The sequence below is a fragment of the Psammomys obesus genome, unplaced genomic scaffold, assembly GCF_907164565.1.
Source record: "Psammomys obesus unplaced genomic scaffold, mPsaObe1.curated_primary_1811, whole genome shotgun sequence".
NCBI lineage: Eukaryota > Metazoa > Chordata > Mammalia > Rodentia > Muridae > Psammomys > Psammomys obesus.
The window spans coordinates 4671436-4687872 of NW_026585690.1; the positions used below are offsets into that span (position 1 = coordinate 4671436).

General features: G+C 38.3%; 1 protein-coding gene across 1 annotated transcript in view; it reads right to left on the reverse strand.

The window, feature by feature from the left end:
* Nucleotides 1–14375: 14375 nt before the first annotated feature.
* The window catches only part of LOC129667793 (alpha-S2-casein-like B), a 26622-nt gene continuing 24560 nt past the window's right edge, over nt 14376–16437 (reverse strand). The window contains 2 exon segments of the mRNA XM_055595527.1: nt 14376–14381; nt 15551–15661. Of these exon segments, the coding sequence (XP_055451502.1) occupies nt 14376–14381; nt 15551–15661 (117 nt within the window).

The window sequence follows — 16437 nt, forward strand, 5'->3', positions numbered from 1 at the left end:
GATAGAAGGAAGGGTAGGATTGGGAGGGAATGAGAGATACCTGGGATACAGAGTGAATAAACTGGAATTAATATAAAAAATAAAACTAAAAAAGCAACAATAGACATGATGCTGTCTAAAAATTATAATGTATGTCAAACATATGTGTCTTCTGTTTACACATGAGAATCATTAGAGAAAATCTTCTGTTTACACATGAGCAGCATTAGGGAAAATCTTCAGAGGCATTTCGTGAGCTATTGGTTCAATTGTTTCAATGTTTTGGAAACTGTACTCTTTGTTTTGCAATGACTTTGTTCTTCACTGGAAATTTCAGAATCTACTGTGCCTGTGTTTAGTGCTCTGTACAGCAGGTGGGACTTCATTTTGTAATGATTCCTACGTTTTTGAATTTCTTTTATATTCTCCCACCCTATTTTTATCCCTTCCCAGAATAATAACGCCTTTTAGAGGTGATCATATTGTAACCAAACAGGAAAAGTGATGTTAAATAATTAAGTGATCTTCCTAAGATTATAAAATTATGTTAAAATCTCCTTAAGGTACAGCTTAACACATCTACATTTTAACTAACAATGCTGTGCCATTAGTATATAATTAGTATGGCTTAATGTCTGCCTATATAAATTTAGTTTACATGGTGATTGCTCTAAAATCACTGCTGGGAGTCATACGTTTCTGAATTTATCTTATTTTCTCCCACTATATTTTTATCTTTTCCCAGAATATTAATACCTACTTATTAGCCATTAAAGTCCTTTTAGAACTGATCATTTTGTAACCAAACAGAAAAAGTGATGTTAGGTAGTTAAGTGATCTTCCTAAAATTATAAAATTATGTCAAATTTTCCCTGAGGTACATCTTAACACATCTACATTTTATTTTGTAATACAGTGTAATTGCCACATTGTTTCAATAAGAGGAAATTTAAGGATGTTCAAATGAATTAACAATTCAAGTAAAGACCTAGCGATCACTTTTCATAAAATATGTACAGAAATATTTATTCCTGTCAGAAGAGTTAATAGATGATCAGCAATACAGAATTAAAATAGTGGAATCCTTAAAAAAATCTCCTGAGGATTGAAATAATCAGAAATATGCTCAACCATCCAACAAGGACATTTGCTCAACTAGCAAATGTAGCAGCTTTATTCGTAACAGCCAGAATCTAGAAACAATGTAGATATCTCTTAACCAAGGAATGAATACAGAAATTGTGGTACATTTACACTATGGAATACTACTCAGCAATTAAGAACAAGGAACACAGGCAATTTTCAGGCAAATGGAAGGAATTGGAAAAGAACAAACTGGGTGAGGTAACCCAGAAAGAGAAAGACACACATGGTATATTCTCACTTATAAGTGGATATTAGCTATATAATATAGAAAAAACATACTAAAATCTATAGTCCTAAAGAAGCTAAACAAGGAGGACTCTAGGGGAGATGCTTAATCCTCATTCAGAAGGGCAAACAGGACAGACAACCTAAGTGTGAGAAGACAGAGAACAGGACAGGAGCCTACCACAGAGGGCCTCTGAAAGACTTTACCCAGCAGAGTATAGAAGCAGATGCTGAGACTCACAGTCAAACTTTGGGCAGAGTGCAGGAAATCTTATGGAAGAAGGGAAAGATAGAAAGACCTGGAGGGGACAAGAGCTCCACAAGGATACCAACAGAGCCAAATATTCTAGGCCCAGGCGGGCCTGCAGAGACTGATGATTCAACCAACGACCATCCATGAAGAGGACCTACACTCCCTGCTCAGATGTAGCCCGTGAGCATCTCAGTATCCATGGGGAGGTTCCCTAGTAAGGAGAGCAGGGACAGTCTTTGTCATGAACTTGGTTGCCTGCTCTTTGGTCACCTCCCCCCTGGAGAGGTGGCCTTACTAGACAACAGAGGAAGAGGATCCAGACAGTCATGATGAGACCTGATAGGCTAGGGTCAAATAGTAGGGGAGGAGGATCTCCCCTACCAGTGGATTAGGGAGAGACATAGGAGGGGGAGGGGGAGAGAGGGTGGGACTGGGAAGAGATGAGGGAGAGAGCTATAGCCAGGATACAAAGAGAATAAATTGTAATTAATAATAATAAAAAAAACCTTAAATGGACACACAAACACACACAAAATAACCTTAATTGCTTGAAGATTCTGATAATAAAAGATAAAAGGCTTGAAAAAAAATAACAACAACAACAAAAAAAAAAAAAAAAAAAAGAAAAAAGGCCAGAGAGGAAATTTTGGCAAAGAGATGAAAACTATTAGAAAAAACTAAATGGAAATGCCAGGAATCAAAGGTTCAGTTATAGAGAAATAGAATGCTTTCAAATAGTTGATGCAAACAGCCCAGGAAAGCATCAGAAAACCTAAAGATATTTCTCACAGAAATTACCAACATGAAACACAACCTAAACAGTACATGTCTTAACACATAAGTAGTCATAATCATGGGAGAATCAAAGAGAAAACAAGATAGAACAGTTAAGGAAATAATGGCTGAGAATCTTCCAAAATTAATGAGAGAGAGAGAGAGAGAGAGAGAGAGAGAGAGAACAGAAAAAGATATTTATCACTGACTAATTGTTTGAACTCATGTATACAAGAAGAAAAGAGGAATGATACCCTGGGAAGACCCAAAGAAGAATATTTTTAGCATGTAATTATAACCCTTAAAGAGCTGAGACCTGGAGTTTTCAGACTAGATCTCCAGCTTGAGGCAAGCTCTCTCCTCCCCACAATTTGCCATTCTCCTAGGATAAAAAGAAGCTGTCTGTGCTGAAACTTACCAGCTCTCAACCTAGGTAACTGGATCCTTCTGCTGTTCCCCTAAATGGCTATAAAAAGTAGCACTGTTCTTTTGTCTTGGGATTGCTTTGAGACTTCCCAGGAGGGGTTGTCTGGGTTTGCTAGGTTGGTTGTTCGGAAGGCTGATATCTGAAGAGACTCCTCTGGCTTCTGTTCAGTCCCTCTGTTGATGCTGTTTTTTCCCTCCTGCCTCTCCGTCCTCCTGTCCCTTCCTTCCTTCCCTTCTTTCCCTCTCTTCCTGTCTCTTTCCCTCCCTCCAGCTCCCCTTTGGGCTATAAAGTAAGGCCTCTCCTTCTCTTTTCTTCCCAATCCTTTTTAGCTATCCAAATATTGTACTTTTTCTGTCGAAAGCTCCCCTGTTGACCTGGAATACTAAAATCTACAGACCTAAAAAAGCTAAACTATAAGGAGGACCCTAGGGAGGATGCTTAAATCTCATTCAGAATGGAAAACAGGAGAGATACCAGAAGCGGTGGAAGAGAGGGAACAGAGTGGGAACCTACTATAGAGGGTCCTCTGTAAAGCCCCACCCAACTGATTGACTTAGATGCTGAGAGTCAGAGCCAAACTTTGGGCAGAGCGCAGGGAGTCTGATAGAAGAAGAGGGTGAGGAGTAGAAGGACACTGGGGGAACAGGGGCCGCACAAGGAGACCGACAAAGCTAAAAATCCTGAGCCCAGTGGTGTCCTGCAGAGACTGATGCACCAACCAAGGACTGTGCGTGGAGAGGACCTAGACACCATGCTCAGATGTAGCCAATTGACAGCTCAGTCTCCACGTGGTTCTCTGAGTAAGAGGAGCAGGGGCTGTCTCTTCATGAACTTGATTGCCTAACCTTTCATCACTTGCCCCAGGCGATGTGGCCTTGCCAGGCCATAGAGGAAGAGGATTCAGGCAGTCCTGATGAGACTTGATAAACTATGGGCAGATGGCAGAGGAGGAGAACTCCCCCTTTCAGTGGACTAGGGGAAAGGGATGGGGGGAGGGAGGGAGGGAGGGTGGGACTGGGAGGAGTTGAGGGAGGGGGCTTCAATCCAGATATATAATGAATAAATTGTAAAAAATAAAAATAAAAAAGAATTTAAAAAAACAAACAAACAAAAAAACCATTAAAGGGACTCATTTGTCAGCTCCCTTTCCACATAGGCACCACCAGTCACAATGTATAACAAGAAGAAATATTTTATAAAACAAGTGTCATAGAGGAAATTAGGAAGTATTCAAATAACAACAGAAATTGAACAGCACTCCCTAATACCTTGGTGCAATTGAATTCATTGCTAATTCCACCAGAGAAAATAATTTTTTTTTTCTTATGGTGGTACAGAATATACCTCAAGGTAAACCACATTTATGGCTCTAAACCGATCTAATCATATTTAAAGTAATAATTAGAACTATGTTACAATTCAATAGAATTAAGTAGTTGCTATTTACACAAAAGTTTATTTTTTTTTATAAATTACAGTTTATTCACTTTGTATCCCAGCTGTAGCTCTCTCCCTCATTTCCTCCCAATTCCATGCTATATCCTCCCATGCCCCTCTCCAAGTCCACTGATAGGCGAGGTCCTCCTCCCCTTCCCCCTGGCCCTAGCCTACCAGTTCTTATCAAGACTGGATGCATTGTCTTCCTCTGTGGCCTGCTAGGGCTGCTCCCCCTTCAGAGGGAGGTGATCAAAGAGCCACCCACTGAGTTCATGTCAGAAACGGTCCCTGTTCCCCTTACTAGGGAACCCACTTGGAGACTGAGCTGCCACAGGCTACAGCTGTGCAGGGGTTCTAGGTTATCTCCATGCATGGTTCTTGGGTGGAGTATTAGTCTCAGAAAAGACCTTTGTGCCCAGGGTTTTTGGTTCTGTTGCTCTCCCTGTGGAGCTCCTGCCCCCTCCAGGTTTTTCTATCTCCCCCTTCTTTCATAAGATTCCCTGCACTTTGCCCAAAGTTTGGCTCTGAGTCTCAGCATCTGCTTTCATACTTGCTGGGTAGAGTCTTTCAAAGGCCCTCTGTGGTAGGCTCCTGTCCTGATCCCTATTTTCTTCCTCATTCAATGTCCATCCCGTTTGCCTTTCTGAGTTAGAATTGATCACCTTACCCACGGTCCTTCTTCTTGCTTAGCTTCTTTAGTATGTTTATCCTATATTATATGTCTACTATCCACTTATATACCACACATGCTTTATACTCACTTATATACTTTCAGCTTCTTGGATAGCTCACTCAGGATGATCTTTTCTAGTTCCCACTATTTGCCTGAAAATTTTATGATTTCCTTGTTTTTAATTGCTGACTAGTATTCCATTGTGTAAATGTACCACAATTTGTGTATTCCCCCCTCCTTTGGAGTACATTTGGGTTGTTTCCAGATTCTGGCTATTTATTACTAATAAAGCTGCTATGAACATGGTTGAGCAAATGTTCTTCCTGTATACTTGAGCATATATTGGATATATGCCTAGGAGTGCTATAGCTGGATCTTGAGGTAGCACTATTCCTAAATGTCTGAGAAAGTGCCAGACTGATTTCCAAAGTGGTTGTACAAGTTTACATTGCCACCAGCAATGGAGGAGGGTTCCCCTTTCTCCACATCCTCTCCAGCATGTGCTGTCACTTGAGTTTTTGATCTTAGCTATTCCGATGGGTGTAAAGTGAAATCTCAGGGTTGTTTTGATTTGCATTTCCCTGATGACTATGGATGTTGAGCTTTTCTTTAAGTGTTTCTCTGCCATTCTATATTCCTCTACAGAGAATTCTCTGTTTAGCTCTGTACCCCATTTTTTAATTGGATTACTTGATTTGCTGCTGTTTAATTTCTTGAGTTCTTTAATGTTATGGATATTACCCCTTGTCAGATATAGGGTTTGTGAAGATCCTTTCCCAGTCTGTAAGCTGTTGCTTTGTTCTGATGACAGTGTCCTTTGCTTTATAAAAGCTTTTCAGCTTCATGAAACCCCATTTTTTTTATTGTTGTTCTTAGAGCCTGTCCTGTTGTTATTCTGTTCAGTAAGAACAGTTCTTTTCTGTGCCAATAAATTCAAGGCTCTTCCCCACTATTTCTCCTAACAGATTTAGAGTGTCTGTTTTTATGTTTAGGTCTTTGATCCACTTGGAACTCCTGTTCCACTTATTACAGTACCCACTTGGAGACTGAGTTGCCATAGGCTACATCTGAGCAAGGGGTCTAGGTTATCTTTATGCATGGTCCTTGGTTGGAGTATCACTCTTTGCAAAGATGCCTGGGCCCAGATTTTTGGTTCTGTTGGTCTTCTTGTAGAACATCTGTCCCTCGCAGGTCTTTCTATCCCACCCTTCTTTCATAAGATTCTTTCATAAGACTCTACCCAAAGTTAAGGAAACAGGATAGGAGCCTACCACAGAGAGCCTCAGAAAGACTCTTCCCAGCAGGGTATGGAAGCAGACGGTGAGAGTCATAGAGTCACTTTTATTTTAGATTTCCATGCCATCTTGGTTTATCCACTTCTCTTTCTATTAGTAATATTTACTATTAGTCATTAAATTTCCTATTCTATTACTTACTTGTAGACCCACTACTATACATAAAAATTCCATCGTCCTAATACTTCTCTTGAATGGTTCCCTTGGACTCGGTTCTTTCTTTTCCTACAACAGGTAGCAAGCACTCAACAATCTTTCATTCTCATAGTTTGGCCCTTTGTCTTTCATTTTCCCGTCATGTTATCGTATTTTCTTCCTCCAGGTTTCCTTTTCATTCTCTCTCTTCATCTTTTCCTCCCTCTGCCTTTATCTTTCTTTAGTTATTCAATAGTTACTGAGCATTGCTTTAGGCCCTGGAGATTCGTATGAGAAATGTAATTATTTATATAAAAGGAATCTTGGAGAACAGTTACATTGGAGCACCTGATGTTTACTACTTCAAAGCATTATTGATCAATAAGGAACTTGACTAGCTGTGCGTAAACTTAATTCTATTATTTCAAAATAGAATATTAAAAAATGTGTAATACCCAGCTCATTTCTGCGACACCCAACAATGTAGAAAAATGTGTAAGCATGAGTCAAGTTCTTTTGTTAGGTACAATCTCATATTCCACAAACACTGGATTTTAGGAGACTGAAGGACCATAACATATCTTATGATTTTGTAGTCATGAAAATGTGATTCCTTTTCATTCGTGGGAGACTGCTAAACTATTGAAAATGTCAAGAGACTTAATTTACAAGGTAAATGTTCTGAAAAGATACCATTAAATATGTTTCTATGAATATGAAAACCATGGTTGGGTTTTTATAATGTGCTTCATCTTTTAATACTTCCAAAATCTCCAGTGGTGTCATTAAATGAAGCAAAAACAAGTGGTGAAGAACAGTCATATCAATCCAGTTATGTCACTAAGGTCAGTTTGAATCTGGACTCTGAAAATCCTCAAAGCTTGCTTACAATGACAAAAGGATCCATGCTTTTTGCTTTGTTACACTTCGGCCTGCTATAACAAAATATTGGTCCCAAAATATATGAAATAAGTTTAGTTCTAGATAATGTCTTCAGTAGTGGAGGCTTGAGAGAATTTATGCCTATTTTTTAATTTTTATATTACATATATCTAATTTTCTGTGAAAGCAGCAAATGTAGGAAGATTTTTCAGGAGATAATTGTGTCTACATTTGGAGAAAGGACAGCATATTTGAGATGGGTTTAGAGAATTGGAAACTACTTTTTTTTAAAAAAAATGATTTATTACAATTTATTCACTTTGTATCCTGGCTGTGGCCCCCTCTCCCGTCTCCTTCCAATCCCTCCCTTCCTCCCTCTTCTCCTCCTATACCCCTTGGAAACTACTTTTTCATCATCAAATCATCAGTATAAATTTAAATGATTAAGTGGATCAGATTACATCAAAAACATGTAAAGTTAGGAAAAGATGTAGCTGAGATGAAAGCCCTAGAAAATGCCAGTCTTTTTGTGGAGAAAGGAAATCCACAAAAATACCCCAGAGAAACAGTCAAAAGAAAATGTAAGAGTTATTAGGAAGTATGTCATGACAGGAAGTCAAGTTGTACGGTTCTCCTGTAAGAAACCTTGCATTTCCGATTTGTCATCATTGAGCTACAATATCAAGTTATATTACTAACAAAATAGTAATTTTACTAATAGTAAGATTAGTTCAGATAATATATGATACTTTAAAAAGTATTGCCTGGCTAACTTTAGGTAATGAAATCATTATTAGCTAAGCAGGTAGTGTTTATACACCATGGATTCAATATTTCCAAATAGAAAGGGAAATATCTTTGAAAATTAAGTTAATTCTAAGAGGACTGCTAACTTTGTTGTTTTGTTTTGTTTTTTTTTTTATCTGAGCATTCATTTTCTTTTTAATCAAAGTGTAACTTACATGGGATGAGAGACAAAGATGTGCAAGACAGACTGAGGAGTTCTTACACTATCTGAACTTTGGGACAGCACCCGACTAGACACCCAATACTTTACTGAGGCAGGAAGGCACTAGTCTTCTGAGGTAACCAATGGGAACTGAGGCCCTCACCAGGGAGAGGGAATGTCAGAGACAAAGCCTAGAAAAGCCACGGTAGGGAGAGACCCTATTCCGTTCCCAGCCCATCTCCTCCCACCTACCCACCCCTGTCAGCCACTGCTCCAAGCTCTCAGACCACAGACAGGGTTTGCCATCTGGACCCCTGTGTACAGAAACATCTATGGATATAACCTAGAACTTCTGCTCGGATGTGGCCCGTGGTAGCTCAGTAACCAAGTAGTTCTCCAAAGTAAGGGGAACACAGACTATTTCTAACAGGATCTCAAGGGCAGGCTGTTTGACCCCCCCCCCCCCCACCAGGGGAGGAGCAGTCTGTTAGGCCACAGAGGAGGACTTTGCAGCCAGCCCTGAGGACTGCTAACTTTGATTTTGACAAACCAGAATCTGGTAAGAGGTCCTTCATGACCACCAAAGTTTAGAGAAGAAACTTACTTTGAGACTCTGAGGCTTAGAGGGAACGGAAGTAAACATTCGTTTTAGAGTCTTAAGTGGCCAGACCCTGTCCAGGGAGAGTTGCTCCAGTGTAGAAAGGCAGAAGAATTGTATCAGCTATGAGGGTAATACTTTAAATTATCAGAGATGAAGTCTGGCCGAAGTGAGGCCACCAAAGAACGTAACAAAGGGAAGGCAGCATCATCAGATTGCTGAGGAATGGAAGGTTCTAAGGAGACAAAGAAGAGTTCTCACAGCTTTGAACTGCACCACCTCTTCACAATATATGTTAGAGTCACCCTTTCCAGAAAAACTTTTAAATATTTACACTGAACAGGGAAGGAGCTTAGGCTAAGGGGACTTGATAGACTGAAGTATGATAGGAGTAAAAGACAGAGGCAGTTTATGGTGTCAAAGACACAAGAAATTAATTTCTTGTCTTTGGTGCAAAGACATCATGCAGTGTTACCTACAAAACCCATGTAATGCCTCTCCTATGATGTAATATAATATATAATAACTAAATAATATATATTTAATATATTATAATAGCCAAATATGTGAAACAAATTTCTTTTTTTTCAATATTCTTTTTTTTTAATTTTTTTTCTTATCAGTTACATTTTATTAACTCTGTATCCCAACCGTGTCCCGATCCCTCATTCCCTCCCAGTCCCTCCCTCCCTCCCTCATCTCCACTGTGCCCCTTTCCAAGTCCACTGATAGGGGGGACCTCCTCCCCATTCATCTGATCCTGTTTAATCAGGTATCCTCAGGACTGGCTGCAAAGCTCTCCTCTGTGGCCTAACAGGACTGCTCCTCCCTTGGGGGGTGGGGAGGCCAAAGAGCCAGTCATTGAGTTCCTGTTAGAAATAGTCCTTGTTCCCCTCACTATGGGAAACCAATTGGTTACTGAGCTACCACAGGCTACATCTGAGCAGAGGTTCTAGGTTATATCCATACATGGTCCTTGGTTGAATGTCAGTCTCAGAAAAGACCCTGTGCCCAGATATATTTGGTCCTTGTGGAGCTCCTATCCTTTCCCCATCAGACTAACTCCCCTTCTTTCTTATGATTCCCTGTACTCTGCCAAAGGTTTGGTCATGAGTCTTTGCTTTGAAGACACTGCTAGTTAGAGTCTTTCAAATGCGCTCAGTAGACTTCTGTCATATGTACAATGCACATCCCAGCTGTCTTTCTAAACGAGGATTGATCATCTTACCCCATGTCCGCTCTCTTGATTATCTTTTTTAGGTGTATAGATTTCATTAAGTTTATCATATCTTATAGGTCTATATAAGTGAGTATATACCGTGTTTGTCTTTCTCCTTCTGGGATATTTCACTCAGGATGATCTTTTCTAGATCCCACCACTTGCCTGCAAATTTCATGATTTCCTCCTTTTTGATTGCTGAGTAGTATTCCATTGTGTAAAAATACCACAATTTCTGTACCCATTCCTCCGTTGATGGACATCTGGGTTGTTTCCAGGTTCTGGCTATTACAAATAATGCTGCTATAAACATGGTTGAGCAAATATCCCTTTTGTGTACTTGAGCAAACTTTGGGTATATACCTAGCAATGGTATAGCTGGGTCTTGAGGAAGCACTATTCCTAATTGTCTTAGGAAGTGCCAGATAGATTTCCAGAGTGGTTGTATCAGTTTACATTCCCACCATCAGTGGAGGAGGGTTCCCCTTTCTCCACAACCTCTCCAGCATGTGTTGTCCCTTGAGTTTTTCATCTTGGCCATTCTGATGGGTGTAAGGTGATATCTCAGGGTCGTTTTGATTTGCATTTCCCTGATGGCTAATGAGGATGAGCATTTCTTTAAGTGTTTCTCTGCCATTCGATATTCCTCTACAGAGAATTCTCTGTTTAGCTCTGTTCCCCATTTTTTAATTAGATTACTTGGTTTGCTGCTTTTCAGCTTCTTTAGTTCTTTGTATATACTCGATATTAGTCCCCTGTCAGATAAAGGGTTGGTGAAGATTCTTTCCCAATCTGTAGGCAGGCGTTTTGTTTTGATGACAGTGTCCTTTGCTTTCTAGAAGCTTTTCAGTTTCATGAGGTCCCATTTATTGATTGTTGCTCTTAGAGCCTGTGCTGTTGGTGTTCTGTTCAGGAAGTTGTCTCCTGTGCCAATGAGTTCTAGGCTGTTCCCCACTTTTTCTTTTAACAGATTTAGAGTATCTGGTTTTATGTTGAGGTCTTTGATCCACTTGGATTTTAGTTTTGTGCAGGGTGATAAATATAGATCTATTTTCATTTTTCTGCATGTGGACATCCAGTTGGACCAGCACCATTTGTTGAAGATGCTGCCTTTTTTCCATTGAAGGGATTTGGCTTCTTTGTCAAAAATCGAGTATTCATAGGTGTGTGGGTTTATTTCTGGGTCTTCTATGCGGTTCCATTGATCCTCCTTTCTGTTTTTATGCCAATACCATGCAGTTTTTATTACTATTGCTCTGTAGTACAACTTGAGATCGGGGATGGAGATACCTCCAGATGATCTGTTGTTGTACAGGATTGTTTTGGAGATTCTGGAGTTTTTGTTTCTCCATATGAAGCTAAGAATCTTTTTTTCAAGGTCTGTAAAGAATTGAGTTGGTATTTTGATGGGAATTGCATTGAATCTGTAGATTGCTTTTGGCAGGATGGCCATTTTCACAATGTTAATCCTACCAATCCATGAGCATGGGAGATCTTTCCATCTTCTGAGATCTTCTTCAATTTCTTTCTTCAGAGACTTGAAGTTTTTCTCAAACAGGTCTTTCACTTGCTTGGTTAGAGTCACCCCAAGGTACTTTATGTGGTTAGTGGCTATTGTAAAGGGTGTTGTTTCCCTAATTTCTTTCTCGGCCCTTTTGTCTTTGGTATACAGGAGGGCTTCTGATTTTTTTGAGTTGATTTTGTATCCTGCCACTTTGCTGAAGGTGTTTATCAGCTGGAGGAGTTCTCTGGTTGAATTTTTGGGGTCGCTCATATATACTATCATATCATCTGCGAATAGTGACACTTTGACCTCTTCCTTTCCGATTTGTATCCCCTGGATCTCCTTTAGTTGTCTTATTCTCTGGCTAGGACTTCAAGTACTATGTTGAAGAGGTATGGAGAGAGTGGGCAGCCTTGTCTTGTCCCTGATTTCAGTGGGATTGATTTAAGTTTCTCTCCATTGAGTTTGATGTTGGCTATAGGCTTGCTGTATATTGCCTTTACTATGTTTAGATATGTGCCTTGTATTCCTGATCTCTCCAAGACTTTAAACATGAATGGGTGTTGGACTTTGTCAAATACTTTTTCAGCATCTAAGGAGATGATCATGTGGTTTTTCTCTTTCAGTTTGTTTATGTGGTGGATTACATTGATGGATTTCCGTATGTTGAACCACCCTTGCATGCCTGGGATGAAGCCTACTTGGTCGTGGTGGATGATATCTTTGATGTGTTCTTGGATTCGGTTTGCAAGTATTTTATTGAGTATTTTTGCGTCAATGCTCATAAGAGAGATAGGTCTGAAGTTCTCTTTTTTTGTTGGGTCTTTGTGTGGTTTAGGTATCAGGGTGACTGTTGCTTCATAGAATGAGTTTGGTAATGTACCTTCGGTTTCTATTTTGTGGAATAGTTTGAGGAGAATTGGTGTGAGCACTTCTTTGAAGGTCTGGTAGAATTCCGCGCTGAAACTATCTGGCCCAGGGCTTTTTTTGGAGGGGAGACTGTGAATGACTGCTTCAATTTCCTTGGGGGATATAGGGCTGTTCAGTCTTTCTACCTGATCTTGACTTAATGTTGGAAGATGGAATCTATCAAGAAAATTGTCCATTTCATTTAGATTTTCAAATTTTGTGGCATATAGGCTTTTGTAGTATGACCTAATGATTGTTTGAATTTCCTCTGTGTCTGTAGTTATGTCACCCTTTTCATCTCTGATTTTGTTGATTTGGATAGATTCTCTCTGCTTTTTAGTTAGTTTGGCTAAGGGTTTGTCTATCTTGTTGATTTTCTCAAAGAACCAGCTTTTTGTTTCATTGATTCTTTGAATAGTTTTATTTGTTTCTAATTGATTGATTTCAGCCCTGAGTTTGATTATTTCCAGCCTTCTGCTCCTCTTGGGTGTATCTGCTTCTTTTTTTTCTAGGGTTTTCAGTTGGGCCATTAAGTTGTTTGTATGTGATGTTACGAATTTCTTCTTGCAGGCACTTAGTGCTATAAATTTTCCCTGAGCACTGCTTTCAATGTGTCCCATAAATTTGGGTATGTTGTGCCTTCATTTTCATTGAATTCTAGGAAGTCTTTAATTTCTTTCTTTATTTCTTCCTTAACCCAGCTGTGGTTGAGTAACAGGTTGTTCAGTTTCCATGTGCGTGTAGGCTGTTTGTTATTTCTGTTGTTGTTGAGGTCCAGCTTAAGTCCATGGTGGTCAGATAGGATACAAGGGATTATTTCAATCTTTTTGTATCTGTTGAGGCTTTCTTTATGACCAACTATATGGTCTATGTAAAACAAATTTCTAAACTAAGATGAACACCACCCTTTTCCCCTGCTCCTTTTCCTACTTCTTAGCCCTTCCACCTCCCTCTGTCTTCTCTGGAAGTACTTACCCGTGCAGGTGCCTTCAGGTGGGCACTGGGTGATTGCTTTCGCTGTTTTGTCATTTGAGAACACTACAAATGGGGTCATTCTGTTCGAGTTAAATTTACCCAGGAAATGCTGGATTGTCCTGACTCATTTCATGACCTTGGCCATAGTCCAGATGTATTAACAATTAAGTTTAAGATGGCATAAGTAAAAATGGAAGCATCATGTTATGCCTGGAGTGATTACTTCGTTCTGCCAAAGGGAAATGTCACAAAATTGCTCTACACTAACCCTCATTTAAGATTCATATAATTGTGTGTTTTTTTTTTTTAAATGCGTCTGAGCTTTGGCACCAAGAGACCCTGAAGTATTAGCCCACTCTTCAACTAGCCAAAGACAAAGGATTTATAAACTTTTCATTGGCTTAATCAACATAAAATTCTGTATCTTTCTTATGTAGATTACCTCACTAGCAGGATTATGTTCTCATAATTATGTCTGACTTCTTTCCTGTGACTGTAGAATTGGAGGGAACATGAAGGATTTGATGAAGGTTTGGGATTAATGCTGTGGCAAAAAGTAAGTAGAAATAGGCAGTGAGAGGGTAAATTAATAGTTTAATAGAACTGTGAACCTCCGTGTTTTTGGAGTTATGATTCAATTGGAGGACTTTATATTACTGTCAGTAACCTTCTGGGTTAATATAAGCAACACAAATTGCAATCACACATGAGAGAATGCACTTGAAGTTGTATTTTTTTGAAAAGGAATGCAGTTCTTTTGACACAGACAGGAATAGTGGTGAAAGCATACTCAATAGTCATCAACCCTATAGAAATGAAACCCAAATGTAGACCCAGCAAGTTGAACATAATTTAACAAGAATAGAAGCCATTCAGAAGTTGTTTTGCAGTATTTCTTTGGCTTGGTATATCTGTCTCATTTATACATCTACCCCAATATATTGGTACTTAGAAGTGGTTATGATGGAAAAGAAACTGGAGTTTGAATTTTCCATTCAAACCTGTCAAACAAAAGACAATAATGGATTTATGTTTCAGATGATGTTTATTTATATGTAGGATGCAGACATACTCATCACTAGTTAGTATTTATAAACTAATGTTAGTATTTTCCTACATCTAAGATGATGCCTAACACAGTAAGATTTTTAAGAACTATTTCTGCTTGTACTTGATGGAAAGTCCAGAGAGAGGCATTTTTTTTTAAAGTATAACTTTGAGCAAACTAATTATTGAGAGTTAATATTCAGCTTCTTCAGTTTATTATAAAAAAATACTATCTCTATGCATTTATTAAATGATCCAAATTTATCTTTTGAGTAAATTTTGAAGCAACCTTTTAATTATTTTTAGTTTCTTAGGCAGATGAAATAATATCAGTAATATTTAATCAACCAAATTTTTTTCATTGAAGTTGAACATACATTACTTAAAAATAATAAGAACACATTCATCATAGAAAATTCTGACTTAAATTATCACCTAACTGACAGGCACACTTATCAAATTAAAATAGAAGCATTTATTTCAAGAAACTGAAAAAGTTCTTTTTAAAAATATAAAGAAATAATTCATTTTGTCAGATTTATAAGAAGAAACAAACTAAATCTACTTATATTCCCATGAAAATATTTACAACATTCTGTTCTTTTTTTTCCATCTTCTATACAAACATCAGGAATAAAACTTTTATTTATATAAAATAAAATAACTTTAAATGCTACATATATGGCATAAAGATTGCTATAAAATATTGAGAAATGATACCACTGGTCTAAGGTCAATTTCTGACAGGAAATGCCATGTTGATAATATTAAATTGCAGTTATCTGGGTTCCATATCCTATTTATTTCTTACATTAAAAATGCATTTCCTTTGTGGAATTAAAAAATATGATGATTCATATAAGAATTGCTGTAGGAATCAACAATTAAAATCCTGTACGCAAACACTTAAGTTAAAGATCAATGCTAGTGCAGTTTTCATCTAAGTGAATTAGCTTTATTATATGATTCATAGTTTGTTTTTCTGCCTTACCAAAATTTCACTTAATTTCCTTTCAATTTCTTTATCCAAAAAATTTGTGAAAATTTTTTTCATTTTTTTTTAAATTTTAATTTTGCTAAAACTTTAACTCAGCTTTATATTGAAAATAAATGGCACGCTCACCATGCTGGGAGTATAGGGATAATAGCTCCGATGATTCATCGTTTTCTGATATTGATGCATAAGTTTTACAAACTGAGGCCAGGTGATTTTGCTGTATTGTTTCATTTTGTTCTAAGGAAAAAAAACACATGTGATTATCTCAATATCTCATGCATCAGAAAAGACCTGGACACAACTGAAGAAATGAACACCTATTTGAAGAGCCCTTCATGGTATCAATATGGGCTTGGCAGAAGGGCTATTTATTCAAATAAAAGTAACTCAGAAGGTACATTCATATGAACTAGAGAATGTAGAGGACTCGTGGTCAATTCAGACCCATCGGCTAAGATATTGAAGTGAAAGAAACAAACAGAAAAGAAAGTAAAAGAAAAACAGGTACAAGAGCCAGAAGATCATTTGTGAATTTACTAAGATAAATGTCTTAGCTCAGTTTCTTTCCCAAGTGTGCTAGTAAAACCCTCATCCCCAGGTCAGACAGAAGGCTGACTTAACTGAGGAACATCTGTAACATCAAGCAACTTTGTCTCTAGAGGAGTTAACAGAGAGAGAACATTTTGCACAGGGCATTCACACAATTCATGACTAGTAAACTTGCTTTATACCAAGCTGCAGTTGAACTCAGATCTGCTTGCCTCTGTCTCCTGGATTAAAGGCATGTTTGTATTCCAGCCGGATCACACAGACCTAGAAGGCCTTTGGATGTGATCTTTTGCCAGGACAGCCATGTTCTGAACTAAAACTCCTCTATGCTCATATTCTGTTTGGAATCATCCAAGTGGATCTGGCTACAGATTATTTTAGGGATTAAAGCTTCCATTAAACTCAGTAGTACTCTATCTATCTATCTATCTATCTATCTATCTATCTATCTATCTATCTATCTA